The following is a 23,200-nucleotide window of genomic DNA, read 5'->3' on the forward strand; positions in this document are numbered from 1 at the left end:
CGGTTCTCTTGCTCAGTGTTTTCAGGTGGGTTTTTCGTAGGCAGCTTCCCTCAGTGATAGAAAAAACCATGGAGTATTTGACTACTTTATTGCTTTCTCCCCTGTGAAGATGGTAGGAAATTTGGGTGACATCCCTGCTGAATGCTGAGTGTCTGTCAGGTTGTGTTCCCACTGTCCTGGTTGGCACTGGAGAGCCTCTGCTTGCCTGGAGGCCAAAAGAATCTGTCTGAGCATCTTGCTTTAGCTTTTGGGGTTGGTCTGGCTCGTGAGGTGTTGCTGGTCGGATTTCTCTGGGATTCCTTCAGGATCCAGGCTCTGATTTTGGTTTATCACAGCCTCTTCCAGCAGCGCTGTCTGTGACTCCGTCAGGAACATCTGAAGATCATCTTCAGCAGAACTTTCTCAGGCTAGTAATTACTTTTCCCTTCAAGTGTCAATAGGATATAGCTGGGCACAAGGGAAAAAGAACTGGTCCAGGCTTGTTTTCCTGGGCTCAGCAGTGTGTCTGTGAGGTGAGATTTGCTCCGGGATGGTTGAACGAGTTTGTCAATCTGATCTCTCAATTGTCTTTCTATATTTTTCCCTTGCAAGAAAAGGAGTAAAGCCCTGTGGAAGATAAGGATCGTTCTGATGTTTCAGCAGCTCATTTAAGCCACCTTATGAGCACATAGGCAAGTGAATCAGCCCTGGTGTCTTAATACGTCCTAAAATAAATTAGACTTTCGTAAGCAAATTTGGTGGGTTTGAACTGCTGTATTTTCATTAAAAGATTGCAGTGGAGAAAACGCTCTTTAAAATTCAGCCTCGGGGTTGTGTTGTTCATTAACTGATAGTCACTCCTGTTTACCTTGTGTGATAAGTCCCACGTTAAGAATGGCCAACAGTGCTGATGCCGTCACAGCTGCCCTTCAGAGAGAATTGCCTTTTTTTTTTTTTTTTATGGCTTTACTGACAGGTGGGGGCTTTTTTGGAGCTCAAATAAATGCAGACAGCCACGATGTACCTCTCCTAATCATGGAAAGCCACTTGTTTGGTTCTTTTTTCCCCCCCATGTTCTTAGCAGCTTGGTAACACTGTTGTCGGTACAAAGGTCATTTAAAAATCTGACATGTCAGCCCAGCAACATACTGCTTCTTAATGAGGCTTAAAACCAGCGTGGAGCTGCCTGGTGGAAATAAATTTGGAGCTGCAGAATAGAGGGAGACATGTGAACAGCTTACTGGGATGGGATCACCTGGCTGTCCTTGCACCAGCCCCCCCCCCCGCTTCTCTCAGAAGCCCTGGGTACTTGCAGTTCTCTTGCATAAAGGGGTTTAATTTTTCCTCTTGTTATTCAAATGAGCACAGGTGTTTGACAGCACATTTGTGTTCTCAGAAGAAAAGCAACGAAAATACCTCCTGAAATCCAGGCAGGATGGCTTTAAAATGATTCCTTCCTGTGCTTGAGGCTTTCTCTCCTCCTCACCTTGGCTTCCTGCTGCCCCATTGAGGAGGTCCTGCAACACCTCTGACTTCATCCCCACCTGGCTAAAACCCTCCTGTCCCTCCTCCTCCCCAGGATGTCACTTGCCATTGAACCCAAGCTCTTGAACCTCCCTGTTCTTGGTGACACTCCCTCAGTCCTTTGAATGTCTGAAGGCTTTTCCTCTAATCCTGCTCCCCAGCACTACTGGAATTTCAGCACCTTCAGCCTCGCCTCGGTCTCTTCGGCTCTTTGACTGTTCCCCAGTGAAAACTAGGTCAGAAACAACTGTCAGCTTCTGATATTTCACTATTCCTGTTTTATAAGTTGTAACCCAGTGTTGCTGTGTTTAATCGCTTGCTTTAATTTTCACGTATTAAATGTCTCAGCTCGCTCTGCGGGAGCAGCCTGACACAGTAAAACTGCTCCAAATAACATCTTGGCTGTAAAAGCCGTGTTACCTTGATTGGGGCTGAAAAGGTGAATTATCTTTTTTGTTACATATAATGCTGGAGATGCCAAACTGACAGATTTTTCCACCAGCTCTCTCTTAACTGTACGTTTGCTGGCAGTTTTGGAGCTGTAATTAGCCAGCTTCTCTTGGTGCCTGTGTGGCTTTTTAACCTGATGGGTGAAAGAAAAATAGCTTAAAAACAATAATAATAATTGGAAACCTGCAGATTGGTGAGGAACACAGCAATGCAGGTATATTGGAAGGCATTTAAGAGATTGATTTTTAACTGAGTTGTAGCTGACTGGACCCATTCAGCGTTTTTATAAAACTATTCTTGGAATGGTGCTTGAAGTCTGAGCTGAGGTGCCTCAGTGGTCGGTGAAATCCACCTGGTGTAATTCAGGAGTATCCTTCTTCTTTTCTCTTAGGCAGACTTGGAGCCAGCCAGTGTTGGAATACTTGGGCATTCCAGCATAAATGGGATTTAAATGAATCCTTACTTTTCAGTCTAACTTAAAGGTTGTGGTTTTAAAATTCTGCCTGAGCTGTTGTCTCTGAAAAGTTTTCCAAGTTGTTTAGTAAGCTATTCTTAATACACTTTAATTTTCTTCTTTCATGTGTCTCCTGCTGCTCTGTGGTTGTTTCCAAGGATCTCAGTCAAGGCACAGGGTGGGATTGTTGGGGTGTCTGTGCAGGGCCAGGAGTTGGACTTTGATGTTCCTTGTGAGGAATCCCTTCCAACTCAGGATGTTCAGTGATTCTGTGACTTTTCTAGGATTTAAGGATCCCTGGTTTGCAGGTACCAGTGTGATCCAGCTCTTGCTTTCCATCTGGGAAACATGAGCTGTGTTTGACAGGTGGAGGAGTTGGAACCAGAGGTGAAATGCTTTATTTAAGGAAAACTTCTGGAGGGGCCAGTGGAACAAATCTCAGCCCTAGATGTGGTTCTGTTGTCACTTCCCATCACTTTTGTGGCCATCAGCCTCAGATGGAGGAGCTTGGATGTCTTAATCAGTTCTGGAAGCTTTATTTATACAAGATGGGGATGAGGGGGAGTTAAGATGTGCTATCGTGACACTCTTTTCTGTATTAATTTGGGAAACGTTTTCTTCTGGCAGTTGGGGGTTTTGTACAGTGCAAAAAGCAAAATACTTGTAGTAGATACACTTGATACAGCTGGTCCTGGAAAAGCTTTTAATTGTTTTACCCTCTGAGGGTGAGTTTTTCAGCCACATCTTAGGTCTGACCAACACTGTGAGAATTTTTGTGCTTTACAATCATGAAAGAATTGTCCATAAGCAGCTTTTGTAAGGTAGCAGTTCAGAAAAAAACATTAACTCTTGTCTTGGGCTAAGAATTATGATTTGATGACACTGTTTCTTGAAAGATGCTTGGCTGGGAAACCTTTGTGTTATGTTTTTGTAGCGAGATGAGAACTGGAAGTGGTTTTGTGCAGTGGTACAAGATCTCCCTGAATTCTGACCCACAGAGCAGTTCAGGAGAGCAGAGAAATGTGTGAAGTTTGAAACAAGAGGAGATTTAGAGAGAATATAACTGGCCAGAAGAGCAGGTGAGTGCTCATGGTGGATGTTGTGCTGTGAGCAGCAGAAACAGGGAGGTTGCATTCTGCAGGGCTGGATCCCCTCTCTGTGGGGGTCTGGATGCATCTGGGCCAGGCCAGTGCACGTCAGCCAATTTCTGCTTCCCATTCCCCAGGGAAAGGAAATCTTGGGTCTTCCTGAGATTTAATAACGCATTCTCAGTCTTTTCAGTGAAATTTATAAAAATAATGATTTTTCACTTGCATCCACATATCAAATCTGAACCTGTTGAGGGGGGAAATGGTCAGGAATAGAAACCCTGGGCGGCTGCTGTGGTTCTTTTTGGGCAACCAGACCCCAAATGCCTCCCATCCTCACATTCCCCAGAGCTGATTTCTTTGTCAAAACAACCCCAAAGCTGTATTGCTGCATTGCTTCAGAAAGGCTAAAATCAGGGAAAAGTGCCTTCTCCTAGAGGGACAACAGCGAGCCAAGCAATTTCCACGATGGAAATTTGTTTTCCTTGTCATTTCCACAAGGTTTTGGGGTTGTTGCAGAGGTGGCCACATCTCCAGCACCTCGACATGAGCAAACTTCCCTCTTGTGCCAGAGGAAGCACAGAAGGCTTCGTTCAAGGTGTCTTGTTCGACAGGAATGACTCTTAAAATATTAATCTGAGAGCATCTAACTCCCCTGAATTCTTGGCCTATAATGAGAGAATCCCTCAGGGAAAACCAGCACTGCTGGTCACCTTTAGCAGAGTTGGGAATTTTGGATGATTCAATTTCCTTGTGCCAGTTTTGTTGTTGTGGTGGTTTGTTTTTTTTTTTTCCCCTCAGTCCTTTCCCAATTTAACAGAATCATCTGATAACTCTGATAAAATGCTGCTGCAAAAACAAGCAGTGTTGCATGCAAGAGATGATTACCCAGGGAATTTTGGGCATGGATGTCTTAATGGGATTCAGGTCTCTCCGAATTGTCTTGCGTTGCAAATGTGTGCAGATGCTGCAGATACTGCTGAACTTCTCTTAGAGGAATATTTAATATTATATTTAATAGTATTTCAAATATAGGGAGGCAGAACAGGAAACTTCATTCTGCAGTAGTGTTTTTTTGTTGAAAACTGTGCTTCAAAGCAAATCCACGTGTTTGCAAAACACATCTAAGGGTTTGCTTTCCTTTGCCTGCACTTTAGAAATACCAATATTTACCTTCCTTTTTTCTACCCTGTCTTTAATTTACTGTAACTGCTCAAAGCCAGGCAGTGCTGCTCTGCAAGAGAGGAACAGACTCAGGCCATAGCAGCAGACTTAAATTCAAAATTAATTTTATTTAAACCACTATTTTCCTCCTGTATAAGCAACCCATTCTAGATTTGCTACTTTTAATAAGGGGGTGAGCGTTGGGATTTGTTCATTTAGCTCTTCCCCAAATTAGTTGCAAGTCATAAAACAATAGGACTTATTTCTAGGTTTGTGCTTGATTTTTTTTAATTTTTTTTGCAATGAATTTGCCAGCACAGCGTTATCTTTGTAGGAGAGCTTTGGGAAATGTTGTTGCAACTTGTTTTATGTTTTCCCACTTTTACCTTTTATTGCTTTTAGTTGGAGTTAGAGGAGAAAAATCCCTTCGGGACAAAGGGTGATGAAAAGAAGAGTTAGTGCAGAATTTTGCTGATTTCTGGTGTGCTTGTGGAAAAGGGAGAGGAATCCTTGAACCTCTGCCTCGGGGAGAACAGGACAAGGCTGAAATAAAGGTACAGGTGTTTGAATGGACAGTTTGGATTCAAGAATGCAGCACTGACTAATAAAATTAAAATAGCTCTGAGGGCTGCTGGTTCTTGGTGTCAGGGAGGGTCTGGAACACCCTTTTGGAGTGAGTAACGGATGCAGAAAATCCACTCAAACAAAATGAAACTTCCTTTTCAGGGAGATGCAGTAATTGTATCAAAACTGGGTGGTTTTTTTTTTTTTTTTTTTTAACTTGGAGGAAGGAAACTCCTGGGTTATTACACTATAAAATGGGCACTGTGTTCTGTGACTTAGTAATTCTTCCATTATAGACATTTTTAATTGATTGTGACTGCTTTGATCAGTTCTAAACACTGGAAGCTGCACAGGGATGCAAAGGAGTTTTTTTCCTTCCAAAAGCCTTTCCTCCCTAAGCCTTTGGAAGTTGTGGGAGTTGGCTCCTGGTCCTCTGACAAAGCCTGCCTGAGCAGCCCCATCTTGTTAACAGTGGAATTGGTGGGAGTTTGTCATGATTAAACTGCAGATAATCATCATTACAGCCCTCGTGGCAGCCCGGTGATGAGACTTTATGATTATTGCTCGCCTTAATGAGCAGGTCTCTCTTAACTCCCCAGAAAAGCGAAGAGAGAAAACATTAAGTTAAAAAAAGGAGCACTGTCCCGTTGGGAAACATGCCCGGAGTCTCCAAACTTGGATTCCCAGAGGAGGCTGACTCCTGCCTCTGCTCCTGAGATCTGGAGCTGTGGCTGAGTTAATTGGGAGCCCATGGTGCCACAAACCCACTTTGATCTTTTCCTGTTTCTTGCCATCCACGTTCCCCCCTGACCTTGGACCACTCGGGTTTTGGGGTGGGTTTGGAGCCCTCTTGTTTTTGGGGCTGGATTTGGAGTCCCCTCTGGTTTTGGGGTGGATTTCCTCTGCTTTCCATCTTCAGCCAGGCAGAGCCCCCAGATCCCATCCAGCAGTGAAGCTGGGTGTTCAGGAAGCAGCAATGAATCCAGTGATTGACTGGCCATTCCAAAGGGAACTGATGTTTGGAATAAAAATGTTGTAGCTCTTAAAATGGCCCTGTATGTTCTTGTCCTCTTGCAGTGTCTCTCCCCATCCCCTGGCAGGGGAGCCTTTCCCTGCAGACAGGTGGATTTAACTCTTCAGTGTCCTCTGGAAGTGCCAGCTGTGCATAAACAAAGGTGGAATTTTCTTTGGAGACAGACCATTTCCTCCTTGCAGCCATGGCAGCCCCTGCGTGTGTTCGTATTTATTGCAGAGCAAATCCGTGTCCGTGCTCATGAAAGGGTTACTCACTTCTTGTATCTGCACTGCCATAGAAATGTAGGAGCAGGGATTGCAGGAAGTCATTTGGTGGTTCCTGCTCTTGGGAAGGGCTGAGCCCAGTGGATGGGCTGCTCTGTTTGCCAGAGCCAGGCTCTGCTCCAGCCAAACAAAGTCTCCTGCTCCACAGTGGGCTGAGTAAACGCGATACCAATTCACAATACTTTAATTATTTCTCCAAGGAGTCGAGCCTCCTTTTAATTTTCTTCCTGAAAGGCATTGCCTAAATTGCCTCTGTGCCCAGCTTTCCTTCCTAGTGGAAAACTACTGTACATTGTGCTGTCCAAACGTCTTGGCTTGGTCGGGAGCAAAGTGGTTCATCCTCGGGTTTTTCGGGGTGTGCAGGGAGCTGGAGCTCCTTTCCCAAACCCACCTTTCCCAAAGTTTGTGCTCTGGTGCTGGGGATGACCAGAGTAGCAGAATGTGTCAGAGCCATCTGTTCTTTTGGGTGTTCAAAGCTTTATTTTTGCAAATACAGAAAAAATCATCACTTAATGCTGTGCTGGGAAGCAAAGATTGCTTTGAAGCACTGGAAAGTTTTAATTGGAGTTAACAAATTGAAACAAAAAGATTTTGCTGGGCTTGAGCAATCTGGGATAGTGGCAAGTGTCCCTGACCATGGCTGGGGGTGGAACTGGATGGGGTTTAAGGTCCCTTCCCACCCAAACCATTCCATTATTCCATGAAAAAAACAGTGGGAATCTGACACAAATCACCATGTGCCACAGCCCATCACTGAGGCTGGCAAGCCTCCACCTCCATCCCTTGTCCTGAGTTTTTAGGATGAGTGTTTGGGGAGCCATGGGGTTCATGTATCCTATCTCCCACTCCATCTCCTTCCCTTAATTCCTGACTGGAGGAAGCTCTGGCACTGCTGGAGCAGGGAGCTGCAGGGATGGGGTTGCCTCGCCCGTGCACAGCTCGGTTGGTTCCGTTTGAGTCCCCAGCTAAATTCTGCAGCAGAGACCCAACAAACACACTGCATTTTATTCAGGAGGAGCTTTTTAACCTGGATTAGCTGAGATCAGAAGCTCCAGGCATGCGAGAGAGAACCGGCTGCATGGCTGGCTCAGCTCTCGTGCCTGTGGGGTGACATCTTGATGACAGTGGAGTTTAATTGCTCTCTGCTTTGCTGATACAGGCTATTGTCCATTTAGGGCCTGGCTTTCTGCTGTACAGGGCAGGACAAAGCATTTCCATTAGGCTACAGTTTGGTTTTTAACTTAATCATGTGTCTTACTCTCTAAACTTTACACAAAAATCGAGTTCTCCTGCATTTCAAGTGGGATGATATCTGAGATGCTCAGATGTGTAGTGATGTCAAAGGCTGCTCATGATGCTTCCTGGTAAAATTGGTAATTTTACTAGAGTGGTGAAATTCTGTAACTCTGAGGGACTGGGAATGGTGAAATTCTGTAACTTTGGAGCTGGGAATTGTGAAATTCTGTAACTTTGGAGCTGGGAATGGTGAATGAAATTCTGTGACTTTAAGGAGCTGGGAATGGTAAAATTCTTTAACATAACCATAGGTTTCAGCAAATCAAGTTGAGGGGGTTTTTTTGAGCTGACTCTTTAAACTCCTTTATTTTTTATCTTATAGAAACACTCTCGATTTTTAACCCTGGAAAATTAAACCACTGAGGAAGCAACATTTGTGCTGCAACAGCCCACTTTAAATGATGCAATTATAACTAAAGAAGCCAGTGTGTCTTTAGCAGTTTAGCAATTAAAAACTTTCAAATGTACAGCTTAGCATTTTGGCTGACATAAAAGCTTTTGAGCATTTTATTGTTGCTTGTACTTCTGGGCAGGATTCGTAGGTGCTTTAATATTATGGTGATAATGTGGCCATTAATGCCTATTAGGCAAATGATAAATGATAATAAATACAAACTACAGTTCAGAGTAATTGGTGAGAGTCCAGCTCTTAAACCTTCATCAGAAGCACCTTTTAAAAAATTATTTGTGTTAAAAGCTCGAGTGTTTGCTTCTGCCCAAAGAAAATTCTTTTAAATGTTGGGGAGGGGGAAATGGGGGGTCTGTGACAACACTTGTCTTACCAAGGTGATAAATGGGATTAGCTTGGAGGAGTGAGCAGAGGTGTCCGTGGGATAATTTGGGGGTTGCTGCCCAAGGAACTCCTGTCACACCCCACTCTGCTCCTGCTCCCTGAGGTTTGCAGATCCCATCTGCGTCCCTGGAAGGATGTGGGTGAATCCTAAATCCTCCAGCAGCATCCCTGTGGCTCACCTGGGCAGCTGGCACCTCTCTGGAGTAGAAAGCCTCAGTAGTGGTGGATTTACGTGGAATTTCCAAGGCTCTTTCCATGAGAATGTTGGATTTGAATAGCAAAACTGTAATTTTCGTGTTGCAGTAGACTCCATCCCATCTGTTCTCAACTTCAAACGGGATCCTTGGGAGGCCCCAAATTGCAGATGGAAATTGTGTTGCAGGGAGATGGTGTTTTAATTCCACAAGTAATGGATGGGACATAAAAAGGGAATATTCAGGAGGCTTTTTTGGCTGCTGTGTTTCAGGGAGGAGGTAAATACAAGCCTTGGAATAGTGGAATGTCCTGGGAGCAGCCTTTTGTCTCTCCCTAATATGCAGCAGCTCTCTCCTGGGCCAGCTTGGGCTAATTGACCGCCAGCGAACTTCACACAGACCCACTTGAAGTTGTGGGTTATTCCAGGGTATTCCTGTCCCTTGGGATTTGTATTTCTTGCTGCTAATGAACTCAGGGACTCGGAGCTGTCTCCTGGGAGTCTGTCACAGCCAGGCACGGGGTGGATCTGCTTTGCTTTTGGACTCTGGTTTGCTTTGCAAGGTCCGGGAGGGGTTGAAAACAAAAATATCAACGGAAAGTGAAATCTGTGTAGCTCTGCAGGAGCTTTTCCCACGTATCCAGGTGTGCTTAAACTGAGGAGCCTCCTGGATTGGGATCAGACTCTTTTTATCCCACCCTTTGCCCAGTTGTGCTGGGAAGCCAGAGGAAGTAGGGGAGGGAGCCTTGCCTATATTTGGACCTCTCTGTGTGGGCTAAAGAAACATAAACCAGTCATAACTAAAGAATTAAAGAGGAACTTGGAGTTTGGGGCATTACAGAGTCTGAAATTTGTGCTTTTTAAGCGATTTCTGGTTGTTTCCATTTTTGTAACTGGTTCCTGAGGGTGCAGCAGCTTTACCTGGGCACTGGTTTTACCTGGAATTGTGTGTGATGGTTGAAAACATCCCATTGATGCCAGCTTTGGTTAGCAGGATTTTATGGTTTCTCTGTATATTTATTGGAATTCTTGCTACTAATTTTAACTGTTTGTAAGAAGCTTTAAATTCTGAAAATAATCCCTTTGTTCCAACACAAATAAGGGTAAATTTTCAGTTGCACTCCGGGCATTGGTGACTCTGAACATTGAACAAAGCAGACAAACACATCAATACTAAGTTCAGGCAAATATTTTCCACAGAACCCAGGCTGCAGTATAAATTCCAGTAAATACACGACAGAACTTCCCAAAACGATGTATTCTTTAATTATCTGTATTTCCCTGAAGAAACAGGGAGGCTTTCAGCTGGGTACTTGACCTGAGGATTTCCAGTGTCCTTTCTGATCCTGGGTAGGAACATCCTATCCAGCTTTTCTGCTAAAGGTGTTAAAAACCTTCTGCCAGCTTCAATCATCCCTGATAAAACACTTCATTAGTTTTACATTCAGTTCTGCTGTGTTCTATTGACACTTTCTTGTTCTTCCTTCTTACTCTTTACTCAGCTTCCGTGTGCCAGAGCTGGAATATTTAAGTGTGAGGAGCTGTTTGTGTGTTGCCACCACCTCTGTGAGCTTTCAGAGTCTCTCTTTAGGGTTTTGTGCTCTCCTCTAGCCTGGGGAAACTAAAGGATGAGCACAATTCTCTGATAATAAAAGCTAAATATCCTGTGGGAGCTTTGGGGATGAGTGTTGGGGTTTTTCTGGTTTAATCTCATGACTTCTGAAATAATCTTATGGTATGTGGAGGACTGACAAAAAGCACTTGGGTCTGTGGGGTTTTATTCATGTTGGCATCCCAGAGCAGAGCTTTAAAGGGTTTTATTTCTCCACCATTTCCCGGGAATACAGCAGGAGCTGTGGAAAGCAGGGAACGGGGGGGCATGGAAGTGTGGAAGTTCTCTTTCCAGATGGCAAATAAATGAAATTTTATGGAATAAATACCGAGGTGTATCCAGGCCCTTTCTGAGGGTCTGTTTTCCAGTCAGGTGGAGAGGGTGAAGCTGGTAATTCCAGTTTGGGTAGATCTCAGAGGCACAGCTGTGGTTTGGATGCTCCTTTGGGAGTTACTCCTGCAGAGCTTTGGGACTGCAGGATGGGCCCAGCTCTGGTCCAGCAGCTCCTCTGCCGTTCCAAGGGAGGTTTGACGCAGCTCCTTGTGGGACCTGGCAGCCCCTGGAGCTGCAGGAACGCTTTGCCAACCTTCCAGCTGCGTCAGGAAGCCTTCAGCTGGAACAATAGCACAGGCAGGAGTGGAATTCCTGCGTCTGAGGTGCGTTTAAAGGGGCTTTGCTGCCTCTGGAAACGGGTGGTTCTCATGTGGTGTTCCCCACAGATCCCAGGAATTGTGCTCCTTCCCTCTGGACCTCTCCAGCGCTGTCACCCTCATGGATGAGCTGCAGGGATGAACATCTGCTACCTGGCAGCAGCATAAAACCTGCTCACCTGACAGGTGGCTGCTGCAAAGTACCTGAACTGTGCTTTTCTTCCTTAGTTTTTTATCTTTAATCAGCTTCCAGGAGCTGTTTCTAAACACAGAGAGTCTCCTGGAGGGCTAAAGCTGGAATTCACTGGGTGAGGTTGTGCCCCTTTGCTTGGACAAACCTATCTTGTTTTTTTTCTTGTCTGAACACAAAGATGAGGTTTCATCAGCATCCTTGATTTGCCAAGGATTTACTGCACCCAGGGCTGAGGAGATGACTTGGTTTAATTGGAAAGACAGAGGGAAAGACCTTGTTCCCACTAAAAAGGGATGGAATGGCACTTGTAGGAACTGCAACGCAGAAAGTTCAGTGATGGCATCACTAAGGAACAGGAATTAAGTGACTCTGAGGTGACTGTTCAGAAAGTGACAGAGGGGTTTTGGAAAGGGCAGCAAGAACTCCTTAAAATTGGGGTTGTCCATCTGAGAACATCCAAGGAAGTTAATCCAAATGAAGATATAAATGGAAACGTGGGTTTAATTTGGTTTCACGTCATTCATCTGTTCTCTTTTATTCTGAATGGAGGTGTCCATGCAGGCATTTAATTTCATCTAATAAAGGTACTTAGAGTCACATCCTTAATTAGTTTAGGGTGTGCAGTGTGTTCTCCTGTTCCATGAACGTTCTGAACGACCTGTTGCCACGGATTTGGACATTGGGGAAGTGATGCCTGTGGAGGGATGGTGCTGCTGAGATGCCAAAAGCCTTCCCCTTCCCTGCCTAAAAAGGGACCTGGGATGGTGCAGTGTCCATCCCATACCCGTCTCTTCCCTGTGATCCCTCCTGTGGAGTGTGGCAGGGAGCTCCAGTGTTCCTCTGGAGGGGATCACAAACAGGCACAGACAGAAACGCTGAATTTTGGGAGATAAATCTCAGCTTTGCCATTTAGCTTGCATAAAGCTGATATTACCCACTTAACTTCAAACCAGTTTATTTGTAGACTGTGGGATTTATAAGTTCTGTAATTAAACTGTGTCTGATTTGTGCATCAGGACTTCTGTTCCTGCCTCCTTATTCCATCCTCCTTACCCCCTTTTTATTCCCCTTAAACAACTTTCCAGACCGAAGAGCAGAACTTCCCAAATCTGTAATTTGCTGTACAAGAACCACATGGGTTGGCTTTTTTCGGGTTTTGTTGTTTTTTTTTTTTTTTTTTTTCTTAAATCCAGATTTTTTTCATGTTTCAAATGCTTGTTTGCTCAAGTATGTTCCTATGAATTTCTGGACACGGGGAACAAAAAGCTGGCCAGGCTGTCCATGAACAGTGTCCTGTGGAATGCAGTGTCGTGGCACTCGAGGAATTCAGTGATCTCTGTACCAAGAGCAAGATGTTGTTTATTGGTGCTTTCTAAAAGTTGTTCTGGGTCTATAAAATTCCTTATCCAGTGCTCAGGGAGTGCTGTCAGCTCTGAGCGTGTTCCTGCTTTCCTCAGCATCATAAATGTCCCATAATGATCTTGGGTGTGATGCAGATCTGTGACTTTGTGTTGGGTGGGCTCTGCAAAGCCTCAGACTCTGTCTTGGGCTGGGTCTATCCAGCCAAGTTTTGTTAGGTTTATCTGGGCTAAAAGGATTTTTTATTTTGCTGGTGAATTTAGCCATTTTTTTGTTGATGTCATGGCCAAGTCTCTTCACTCCTGGGCTGGAAAAGTTTTAGGAGAGATGATAAACTTCATGAATTTCAAGCTGTTTAACTCTCTTGCTGCTGAAATGTAAATATCTGTTTCTGTAATCCATTGGAAACTGGGTGACACAAACAGGACAATACAACTCACCCTTTTCTACTTGCTCTCCCGAATTCCTGGTGGTTTTCCCATGGAAATGTGTCTCCCATACATATGGCAACATTTTCACTTATAAATGACACTTTCAACCTATTTATAAATTCTTCTGGCCCTTTGGAAAGCTTCACAGTGAGATCCCACGAGCCCCATGGAGCTCAAGTCCCATCATGGAATGCTTTGTGTGATTTAGGAAATAAAACATCCACAGCCCCAATTGTGCTGGAATTGGAGAAATCCAAATTCAGCGTGGCTTGGGTTGGGTCTGTTATTTTTTTCTTGAGTTAAAACCTCAGGTGAGACTTGGAATGGAAGTCTTTGTGACCTGTAAAATCACAGCGAGGCAGAAAGGCTGAAATTGAGCACTTTGGAGCAGTTTTGGAGTCCCAGGAATATGATTTTTTAAATGGAAGCAACTGAGCCTGGAGGAAGAGGCCGATTGTTGAAACAGGCAACGTAACAACACGATTTTGCAACGGAGCTGCAAAAAGTTTGCTTTTCCAAAGGATTGCCAGCTCTCTCTTGGAAAAAATTCCCTTTGCGTCCTCTCAGGACGAGAACTGGAATAAATTTTCCCTTCAAGTCTCCGTTTTTAAACTCCAAACTTACATAAGCACCAAAGCTGAGCTGTTCTGTGCCCAAAATGTGGTGGAGGGGTCGGGAGGAACCACGTGTCACCTCTGAGCTGCTCCTCTCCTGAACTAAGGGTGACCTTAGTTTATCCCTTTTCTGGACACAAATGTCTGGTTCAGGAACATTTTTTGTTTTCTTATTTGAAATCTACATTTCCCTGAGCCTTTTCCCTTTAAAAAAGAATTAAGGAAAGTAAAAAAAATCCAGGTGAAAAATTAAGCTTGAGTATGGTATGGCAGTGAACATTGGAGCTTTGAATTTCTCTGAGGTAATTTTTGTTTTTCCACTTGTTTTTGTAGGATGCTGTGACGTCAAAACCAGTCATCCAGTTTCAAGGAAGCCAAGGGGTAAGTTTGTCCCTGGAAAAGTTCTTTCCTGGATTATACGTTTAATGGGAGTGAGGAATTTGGGCTGTTCCAGCTCAAGGAATGATGCTGTGATTGCTGAAAGTGAGGGATTGAGGTTCAGGTGTGGTCCAGGAAGGTGTTTGCCCATGGATCACATGGATTCTCTCTCTCTCAAACCTTTTATCCTCCTCTTTATTTCCTAACTTTGGGAAATTCAGATTTGTAAGGCCGTGCCGTTGGGTAGAACAAGGAAAAGGTGCAGAAATCCATGAAAACCTCACCTGTATCCCAAGCCTTAAACTGAGCCCAAGACTTTTTGGGTACCAGTTCCTTCCAGCAGCAGAGCTTGGAGGCTGCTCCGAGAGTCCTGGAGGTTTATTTAATACAACTGCAGTTCTGTGAGTACCAGAAGTTATTTTAGATTTAGGAGTTTTACTTCCCCAAGTTCTGTTCCGATGACAGAACTCCAGGGTATTTTTAGCCCCTTGAACCAGTCTGTCATGCCAGTTGCTGACAACGTTGAGATTTACGTGGTGGTGTTTCTGGTAAAGCAATGTAGCCCTTCAGTGAACTTGAAAAATGTCATTTATATACCTTTTATTTCTAAAAAAGCCTGTGTTTAACTTTAGTCTCTGCATAAAGAAGGGGAATTTAATTTTAAATTTTTTTTCCCAAGAATCTGAACATGGCTGTAACTTCTGATTGTTTTTCATGCACTGGCACATTAAAGCTTTCAAAAAGGCTTGGATTGAGTAGACATTAAACCCAGCACATTGTCCTTGCCCACATCCTACTTTGTGACATTATTCTCCCTAACAGTACATAGAAAATGTAGCAGGAAAGACATGATTGTTATTGTAAGTTAAGAAGAAAAATACAAACCTTCTTGTCCTGGGAAATAAAGAAAGGAGCAATTTCCAGGTTTTTTACTTTGTTTAGACTTGAAACTTCCCCGAAAGCTCAGCGTGAAAGTTGAGATCAAAATCTGCCACTGAGGTTGGGCACAGTCAGAAGTGAGGAGGAAAACTTAAGGGTGGGTGATTTGTCTTTATGGGATGAGCTTTGCATGGAATAAAGAAGCTGAAAAGACTGGGAGTGCTTTCCTTTCCTTTTGGAAGCAGCATCCACACCTGACTTTTCCTGTGAAGCTGCTTAAGTTTTGGAAATTCCTCCTCTGAATGTTTTTCCTTGAAGGAAAGGTAGCAAAAGGGATCAAAACAGCTTAAAATGTTCCTCTGCCCTGAGCCTCTGCTCTCTGCTTGTGGTGGGTTTCACTTGGATCTGATATGGATTAACAAAAAATACTAATTTCTGTGGGTAATTAAGAATATTTTCAAATCCTGCAGTTGCTTCTAGAAATTAAAAAAATAAAACCAAAAGAGTTCATTGTATTTAAGCCCTGAACTCCCAGAGATGAGTCGTTGGTGGAAGAGCTGCCTGGCACCTGTAGTGTCACTCCATGGAGAAGGAGAAGAGCCAGGAGGGCTGGGCTGGAGAGAGGATGTGGCAGCCAGAGCTGACCTCTGCCTGCTCCTCCTCAGTGGTTAATTAATGGCACTGACGAGGAAAGGCCAAAGGTAGAGCTTTGAAGAGAGCTGCAGCTCCATGGGAGCGCACAGAAAGAGCTCTTTGTCCCTTTATTATTATTTTTCCTGGGTATGACAAGGAGCTGGCAGCTGGGGAACCATCTGCTTTTAAGGGTAGGACTGTGCATGTCAGGATTCTCCTGCTTTTTAAGGAGCTGAGGCTTTAAATGCTTTCGAGGGATCCTCCATCAGTTGGACTGGAGAGATAATTCCAGGAATTTTAACAGGCTCTCACATCCAGATGATGACATTAAAACATATTTGTTGAGCTGCTTTATTTTTTAAATTATTTCTTCCACGCTTTCTCCATTCTCCAATTTGCTGCCTTGCTATTTTGCTTCCCAAAAATGCAGCTATGGAGAATCCCATTAACTTTTGAGGGTGGGAAGTTTGTGCACAGCACAACTGCCAGTGTGATTTAAAGCAGCGAGGATTTAACAGTGGGAACTTTCTGCGCGAATATCCCTCTCTCAGGAGGGAAATGCTTCACTGGATGATTTAGGGAGGCAGGACATAAAATAAGAATTTAAACAAACTGCTGCTTCTTGAATTTAATTCTCTGGAAGCCTTTAAATGACTGTGTCCATGCGTTTTCACCTATTCCAGTGTTGCTCTAATGAAAGCTGTCAAGGATACTTTCAGTTTCTAATACACAGAAAAAGAAACTTCCATGTTTGAGACACTAATTAACCAGGGAAGGGAATTGTTGGGAATAAAACCCAGGGTCAGCAAGGTGGCAGCTCTGGCCAGCAGCAGAAAGGAGGAAGTCAGTGGTTGTAGCCCAAAATAAAACAGCTGTTCCAGTGACAAGGGACAAAACCTCCTGCCTGGATCCTGGTGTGCCTCGAATCTCACAGGAGCTGATAAAAATTTCTGGGATTTTGCCTTAGGATGTGTTTCTCTGTAGTGATGCTGCTCTTGTTAATGGCTTTTATTCTGTGTAATAATCAGAATTTCAGTCGTAATAACCAGGTTGTTTTTATCAGTGTTCCTCTAAAGTGGGACCATGGATATTCCTTAGGAGCAGCACCTGGCTGTCAGCTTTTCCTCCTGGATTTCCTTGGATAGTTGTACAAGTTTTTATGGAGTTTTGAGCATTTTGCTTGTTTCAATGGGCACATCAATTAGAATTGAAGAGCTGGAGTACCACAGGATTACAAATTGTGTGCAGAACTGTACAAGAAATACCGAAAATGCTTCTTTTCTGGTAAAAAGACATGCACAATCAGAGCTGAAGCTGGGTGAAATTTGCAGGTGCTTGTGGGGTGGTGAGAGCAGGGACAGAACTGAACTGGGGGTGGGGAAAAAAATACCCTTCAGGTGCCAAACCCACGTGTGTTCTGCAGCATTTTTACTATGACCATTGGGAGCAAAACCTCCTCGCTTTGGGATTGGAAAATACGTTTCCCCCATTTCTTGGGATGAAGTTCTGGTATTAATAGAGGGAGGCGAAATCTCTGTTCGGAGCGAGCTGTCCACAGATGAATGTTACTTGAAAGAAGAAAACAGAAGTCACATCTGTACCGAGCTATTTTTAAGTGTCTCTGGTTACTGGTGCAATACCCAGCACCAAAATTAGGGCTCCCTCAAAGCAGTCACCATGCTGGTTTGGTGGCTTGAGAAACCTTCTGTTTTCAGCTAAAAATAATTCCTAGATAACGGCCGGGTTGCACATGCGACACTTTTCAGTACTAAAGTGACTCTGCCTCATTTTACAGCCTCTGGAAACGCTGCAAAAATCCTACAAAAATCCAAAACTGGGGCTTTTGGAGCAGCTGTTTTTTTCCAGTGGTAAAGCAGGAGCGAGGAGAAAGTTCTTGTAGTGTGTGGAGATGTGATTTGGTGACATCCTGCAGGTTTTATTTTCCAGGCTCAGGTGCAGCATGGCTGGATCCCCCTGGAAGTGGAACATCCCTGTTGGATTTTCCTTTTCTCCTCGTTCCCACCAAATTTCCAGCTGCAAAATCCCCCCAGTCCGCTGCTTACATAACTGTGCCTTTGTGCCTGTTCTGGTAAAGCAGAGGGGAATTTTCTTCCCCGTGCCTGGGTGGGGGCAGAGGATGCCAGGAAAGATTAAAAGGGCTCAAGGGCCGTGGCACACGTTTGGCAGGGGAGATAATGAGGCTGCTCAGGGAGGGTCCAGCAGCACCCAAAAAATCTGCTCCCAGTGTTTTCAGACCCAGATCCTGGGGATGACTTGTCCTTCTGTATGAAGCAAGGCTCAAGTCTGGGTTCCTGGGCTTGGAAGAAGGGAGCTCTGTTTGAGGGCAGGGAAACGCCACACACGGGCTCGGCTCTTCTTGCAGCCTCCGAGAACATCCCTGTGGTTTAGCAGAGGGACACAGATCCCTGGGTTTTCCAGGCTGCTGGAGACGTCTGAGGTCTCAAGGAAACCACCCAAAACCCCTCCTGTCCCAGCACAGTCATGTGTGGATGCCACGGGCTGGCTTGCTGGGAGTGTGTATTTTCTGCATAGATGTGGCAATCTGGGTAAATATAAATCAGTGTGGTGAAAACCTGGCCTAAAATAAGCTGGAGCTGGTGTTCCTTCTGTCTCATCTTCTGGAAGCCATCTTAATTATCAAATATTGATGTGATAGTAGAGCTCAGACACGACATTTACGTCGGATCCTGAATGCAGAGGGGAGACAGTTTCCCTTTTGAAAAATGAATGGCTGGGGGGGTGAGAACAACAATGCAGGATGGCTGAGGAGTTGTCTGTGGAGCACACTTAATGCTTGATTAAATATTTAATTTAGAAGCAGCGTCACACTCTACTGTGAGCCATGAAATCTTGTTATGGAATTAAAATTTCTTAAAAAAGAATAAGCATGCTACCTAGTGACCTGGCATGTGCTATGTTTAGTGCTGGATCACTAATTCTGAGGAAACGAGCCTCGAGTGTTTTAAATTGAATCTAAACAGTGGGAGCGAGTCTGTTTTGAGCCTGAATCGATGGAATTGGGTCAGATTCCTAGAACAAGGAGGTTGTGAGCTCTGTTTGAGAGGCAGCTCTGTTCTTTCCCAGCCATATCCATCTTCAGCTGCTCTTTCTTCCCTGTGTTTCCTTTCCTTCCCACTGCACACAGTGGGGGTAACTTGAATTCTCCTTGCAGCCTCTCTGTGCAGTAACCCGGGTGCTTTCCTTGTTGTAAGGTGCCTCAGAGCATCCTGGCTGCAGGAGAATTGAACTCTCCTCAGCCTGGGGTTGCCCAAGTGACCAATGTTCCCCCTCCTGTCCCGAGCAGCACATCGCGATCCCGAGGCCCGATCGACCAGCGGAAGTGCGGACCTTCACGTTTTATCTCTCCAACATTGGCAAGGACAGTCCCCAGGGGAGCTTTGACTGCATCCAGCAGTATGTATCCAGGTGAGTGGGACATCCAAGGAAAACCCAGCCTTTTGGTTTTTGTTTTTTTTGGGTTTGTTTTTTTTTTTTTTTTTTGCCCTCTCTTCTGAAGCATCTTTTCCCTAACAAAGCTTAATGCACCTTCTTCCTTTTTAGAGTTTTTCTGATCTGTTTTGATGTGGTTTTTTGGGAAGCATCTGGTTCCCTCTCAGCTCCCCTGTGTGTCCCCCACTATTATTCAGCTAACAGCAGCGTCACACTCTACTGTGAGCCATGAAATCTTGTTATGGAATTAAAATTTCTTAAAAAAGAATAAGCATGCTACCTAGTGACCTGGCATGTGCTATGTTTAGTGCTGGATCACTAATTCTGAGGAAACGAGCCTCGAGTGTTTTAAATTGAATCTAAACAGTGGGAGCGAGTCTGTTTTGAGCCTGAATCGATGGAATTGGGTCAGATTCCTAGAACAAGGAGGTTGTGAGCTCTGTTTGAGAGGCAGCTCTGTTCTGTCACAGCCATATCCATCTTCAGCTGCTCTTTCTTCCCTGTGTTTCCTTTCCTTCCCACTGCACACAGTGGGGGTAACTTGAATTCTCCTTGCAGCCTCTCTGTGCAGTAACCCGGGTGCTTTCCTTGTTGTAAGGTGCCTCAGAGCATCCTGGCTGCAGGAGAATTGAACTCTCCTCAGCCTGGGGTTGCCCAAGTGACCAATGTTCCCCCTCCTGTCCCGAGCAGCACATCGCGATCCCGAGGCCCGATCGACCAGCGGAAGTGCGGACCTTCACGTTTTATCTCTCCAACATTGGCAAGGACAGTCCCCAGGGGAGCTTTGACTGCATCCAGCAGTATGTATCCAGGTGAGTGGGACATCCAAGGAAAACCCAGCCTTTTGGTTTTTGTTTTTTTTGGGTTTGTTTTTTTTTTTTTTTTGCCCTCTCTTCTGAAGCATCTTTTCCCTAACAAAGCTTAATGCACCTTCTTCCTTTTTAGAGTTTTTCTGATCTGTTTTGATGTGGTTTTTTGGGAAGCATCTGGTTCCCTCTCAGCTCCCCTGTGTGTCCCCCACTATTATTCAGCTAACACCCCCCCCCCCAGCTGTCCCCCAGTGCCAGCCTGGTGTCCCTTTGCAGTGTCAGGAGTACCTTTTGCATTGCATTTCTCTTGCAGCAATGGCAATATCCATTTGGATTGCCTGGGAAGCATACAGGATAAAATCACCGTGTGTGCTACTGATGATTCCTACCAGAAGGCGAGGCAGAGCATGGCACAGGCAGAGGAGGAGACTCGCAGCCGGAGCGCCATAGTCATTAAACCTGGGGGGAGATATGTAGGTAAGCAGCCACTCAGTTTGGGGCTCTGGACTCCATTTGGGACTCAGCAGTTTCTGGAGGCAAATCCCGATGTTGTTGGCTTGATTGTGGCAGTGTGAGAAGTTCCTGGTAGTTCCTCATGGATGTCTGATTTAGGGGGGCTGCTCTCCTTGTGTTGTGTTGTCTTCACTTCCATCGTCACGCCAAGGAAACCGTGGCTGCCCCCAGCCCTGGAAATGTCCAAGATCAGGTTGGAGCAACCCAAAGGTGTCCCTGTCTGTGGCAAGGGGTGGCACTGGGTGATCTTTAAGGTCCCAAAGCACTGTGGGGTTGTCTGTGTGCAGTGACATGGCTCTGGCATTAGGTCACATCTGTCACGTGGCAGTGCCGGGGCTCCCTGCTGAGCCCTCCCAGTGTCCCTGCTCCTGGCCAGCTCAGCTAAAACTGCCACCACCGTGTCACAGCTGTGCCCCACGAGACCACAGCAGGCAGGACACAGTCAGCAGTGCCCTCTGTTAATAAACACAGACACCAAAGCAGCCTGAACAGCCCTTCTCACTGTGACAACAGCAGGAAAGCCTTAGCAGAGGAAATAAAACTATGGCAAATAACACAGGGAGCCTGCAGCCAGCCAGCCAGCCTTGGGCTCAGGACCTTGCTTAACCTCAGCTCACAAACTTAGAGCACAAACAGTAACCAGAATGCAGAGTTTCACTATTTTTGTTTTTCTGAGGCAACTGCTTTTCCTGCAGCCCATGTGATCTGCAGCCAGTCTCTTCTCAGAGGATCTGTGATGAGAAGGGTTGAGTTGCAAAATGTAGAACTGACCCTGACTCATTGTCACAGCAGCCAAGTGCTCAAAGCTGAGAAGCAAGATAGTAATCAGGAAGGAAACGCATTGATTTCCTGTAGGCCAGAAGATTATTTTGTTTAGCTCCTCTTTGAGAACATTACAGTAAGTGCCTGAAGTTAAAGCTTCTGAGGGAGAAGATTCTCAAAGCAATTTGCTTCCCGGAAAGATGGAGCAAAACTTTTTAAAATTAAAAATGCTCCTGCTAAAACCTTTTACTGCCCTGAAATGGAGGCAGAGCCATGTGAAAGCAGCAGGGGCAGAGTGTGTGCTCCCAGTGCTCCTAGATAAGATGTCAGTGTTTGAGGAGGAGAGCTCTGGTCCAAGAAGGAAGGGCGTGGAAGGACAGTCCTCGTGTGGGATCTGCAGGTCCTGGTGTGCCAGCAGCATCAGCTGATTCCCTGCAGCCTGGGCTGGAGGGACAGGGCTGGCTCTCACATTTCCAGGAGAACACAGAGCTCAGCACTTCAGCGCCAGTGGAGTCGTTCCAGGCAGCTCAGATGTGGAAAAAATTATATGAAATGTTGGAATTGGAGAGCAGCAGAACTTACAGATGTGAGCTGACACTTGAATAAATAGATGCATAAATAGATAGCTGCAGGTAAAGCTGCAGGGGATGTGTGCTTGTCACCACACTAAATACGTGTGCATGCATCCACAGACGTGCACGTGTATAAATATTTGAAAACCCTTTGTGTCCTGCCTTAACTTCGTTTTTTCTGTTCCTATCACTGCACATTTTGGCTCCAGCCCTTAAGTGGAAACCTCCCAACGTGATGTTTTTACTGTTCATGACCTGGCAAGAGTTAAGGCAGTTCTAGAAAGCTGACGAATCTTCTCTCGTCCCATTTCTGGAAACAAAATCCAGTTGACCTCTGGATTGTGGGATGTTTAACGTGCGAATTGGTGTCGTTCCCCCTCTCACCTCCCCTCAGCCCTGCCGAGGATGGGTCGTGCTTCCTCTCCCAGCACCGTGGTGTATAATAAAAAGCCAGGAAATGGGGCCTGGGTTACGCAATGTGCAGCTCAGTAAAACAAACAGTGCAGACAATCCCCAGTATCTTCAGATGACTCAGTTGAAAACGTCGATTCCTAGCAATGGAGCAGTGCCCTGCTGGAATAAACCTCCCAAACGCTTGCAGTAAATGCTTGGATGTTGTTTGTCCTAGTGAAGGTCCCTTTCTCCAGCCCAAGTGATTATTGATTGGATCTCCAGGTTTTTAGACCTTGGAACCTACACGTTTTGTTTTCAGCTTTGCTTGGTTTGCCTTTGGTAGCTGGGACCTGCTCCTGTATTTGAAATTGTCCCAGTCCCTTGATTTGGGCTCCACTAAGTGATGGTGTGAGGGTTCTGTTTTTCCATAGGAATGGGAAAAGTGAATTCTTGGATCGTGCTGTCAGCAACCAAGAACCACAGTGGGGCTGGAGCTGAGATGCACTTCTGAGCCAGCTTTATGTTGTCACTTATCTGCAAACGCAGTGGAGAAGGGGTTATTCCATCAGCACAGGCAGCACCCTCATGAATAGGCTGATGACCCAGTGTCAGCCCCATTCGTGGGGCCATGTTTGGAGGGGGAAGGGAGGTGGACCCAGCCCCATAAAGTTCCTATTGTTCTAAAAGCAGAAACATCTGCTGGAGGAGCGTTTTTGCTGAGCTCAGCAGCGGGGAGCCGCTCGTTGACCAGTTCTGGTCTTTCCACTCCGTATTTCCACTCTTCTACATAATAATGCAGAATTTTCTTCTCATAGGGAGGGCAGAAATAGTTTGATTAACCGTGGGGATACGTGCACTTGGGATAAATGAAAAGCTGGCAAACAAAGGGAGCTTTATGTAAGCTGGTGGCCAATAATACTCAGGTTTCCAGAGCTTGGTGTTGCTGTTTACTTGTTACAAGCTTGTCATGAACCATAAACCTCATGGGATGCTCGTTCCGGCGGCGCGTCGGGACGGAGGGGGTGTGCTGGTGGTGTTTGTCCTTCCTTGTCGCCTCGTGGCACTTCACAGGGATGTGACGAGCTCCGTATTGGTGTTGACAGCCCACTGGCCTTTGCGAGGTGACT

The 23,200-nt window shown here is 45.3% G+C and overlaps 1 protein-coding gene across 1 annotated transcript in view; it reads left to right on the forward strand.

The window, feature by feature from the left end:
- ELL (elongation factor for RNA polymerase II) overlaps positions 1-23,200 on the forward strand; it is a 47,336-nt gene that overhangs the window by 9,461 nt on the left and 14,675 nt on the right. The window contains exons 2-4 of the mRNA XM_017742451.1: positions 13,997-14,044; positions 18,879-19,000; positions 20,147-20,310. Coding sequence (XP_017597940.1) covers positions 13,997-14,044; positions 18,879-19,000; positions 20,147-20,310 — 334 coding nt within the window. The remainder of the gene's footprint in view (positions 1-13,996; positions 14,045-18,878; positions 19,001-20,146; positions 20,311-23,200) is intronic.

This window comes from Corvus brachyrhynchos, unplaced genomic scaffold (genome assembly GCF_000691975.1).
Source record: "Corvus brachyrhynchos isolate BGI_N302 unplaced genomic scaffold, ASM69197v1 scaffold158, whole genome shotgun sequence".
Taxonomy (NCBI): Eukaryota; Metazoa; Chordata; class Aves; order Passeriformes; family Corvidae; genus Corvus; species Corvus brachyrhynchos.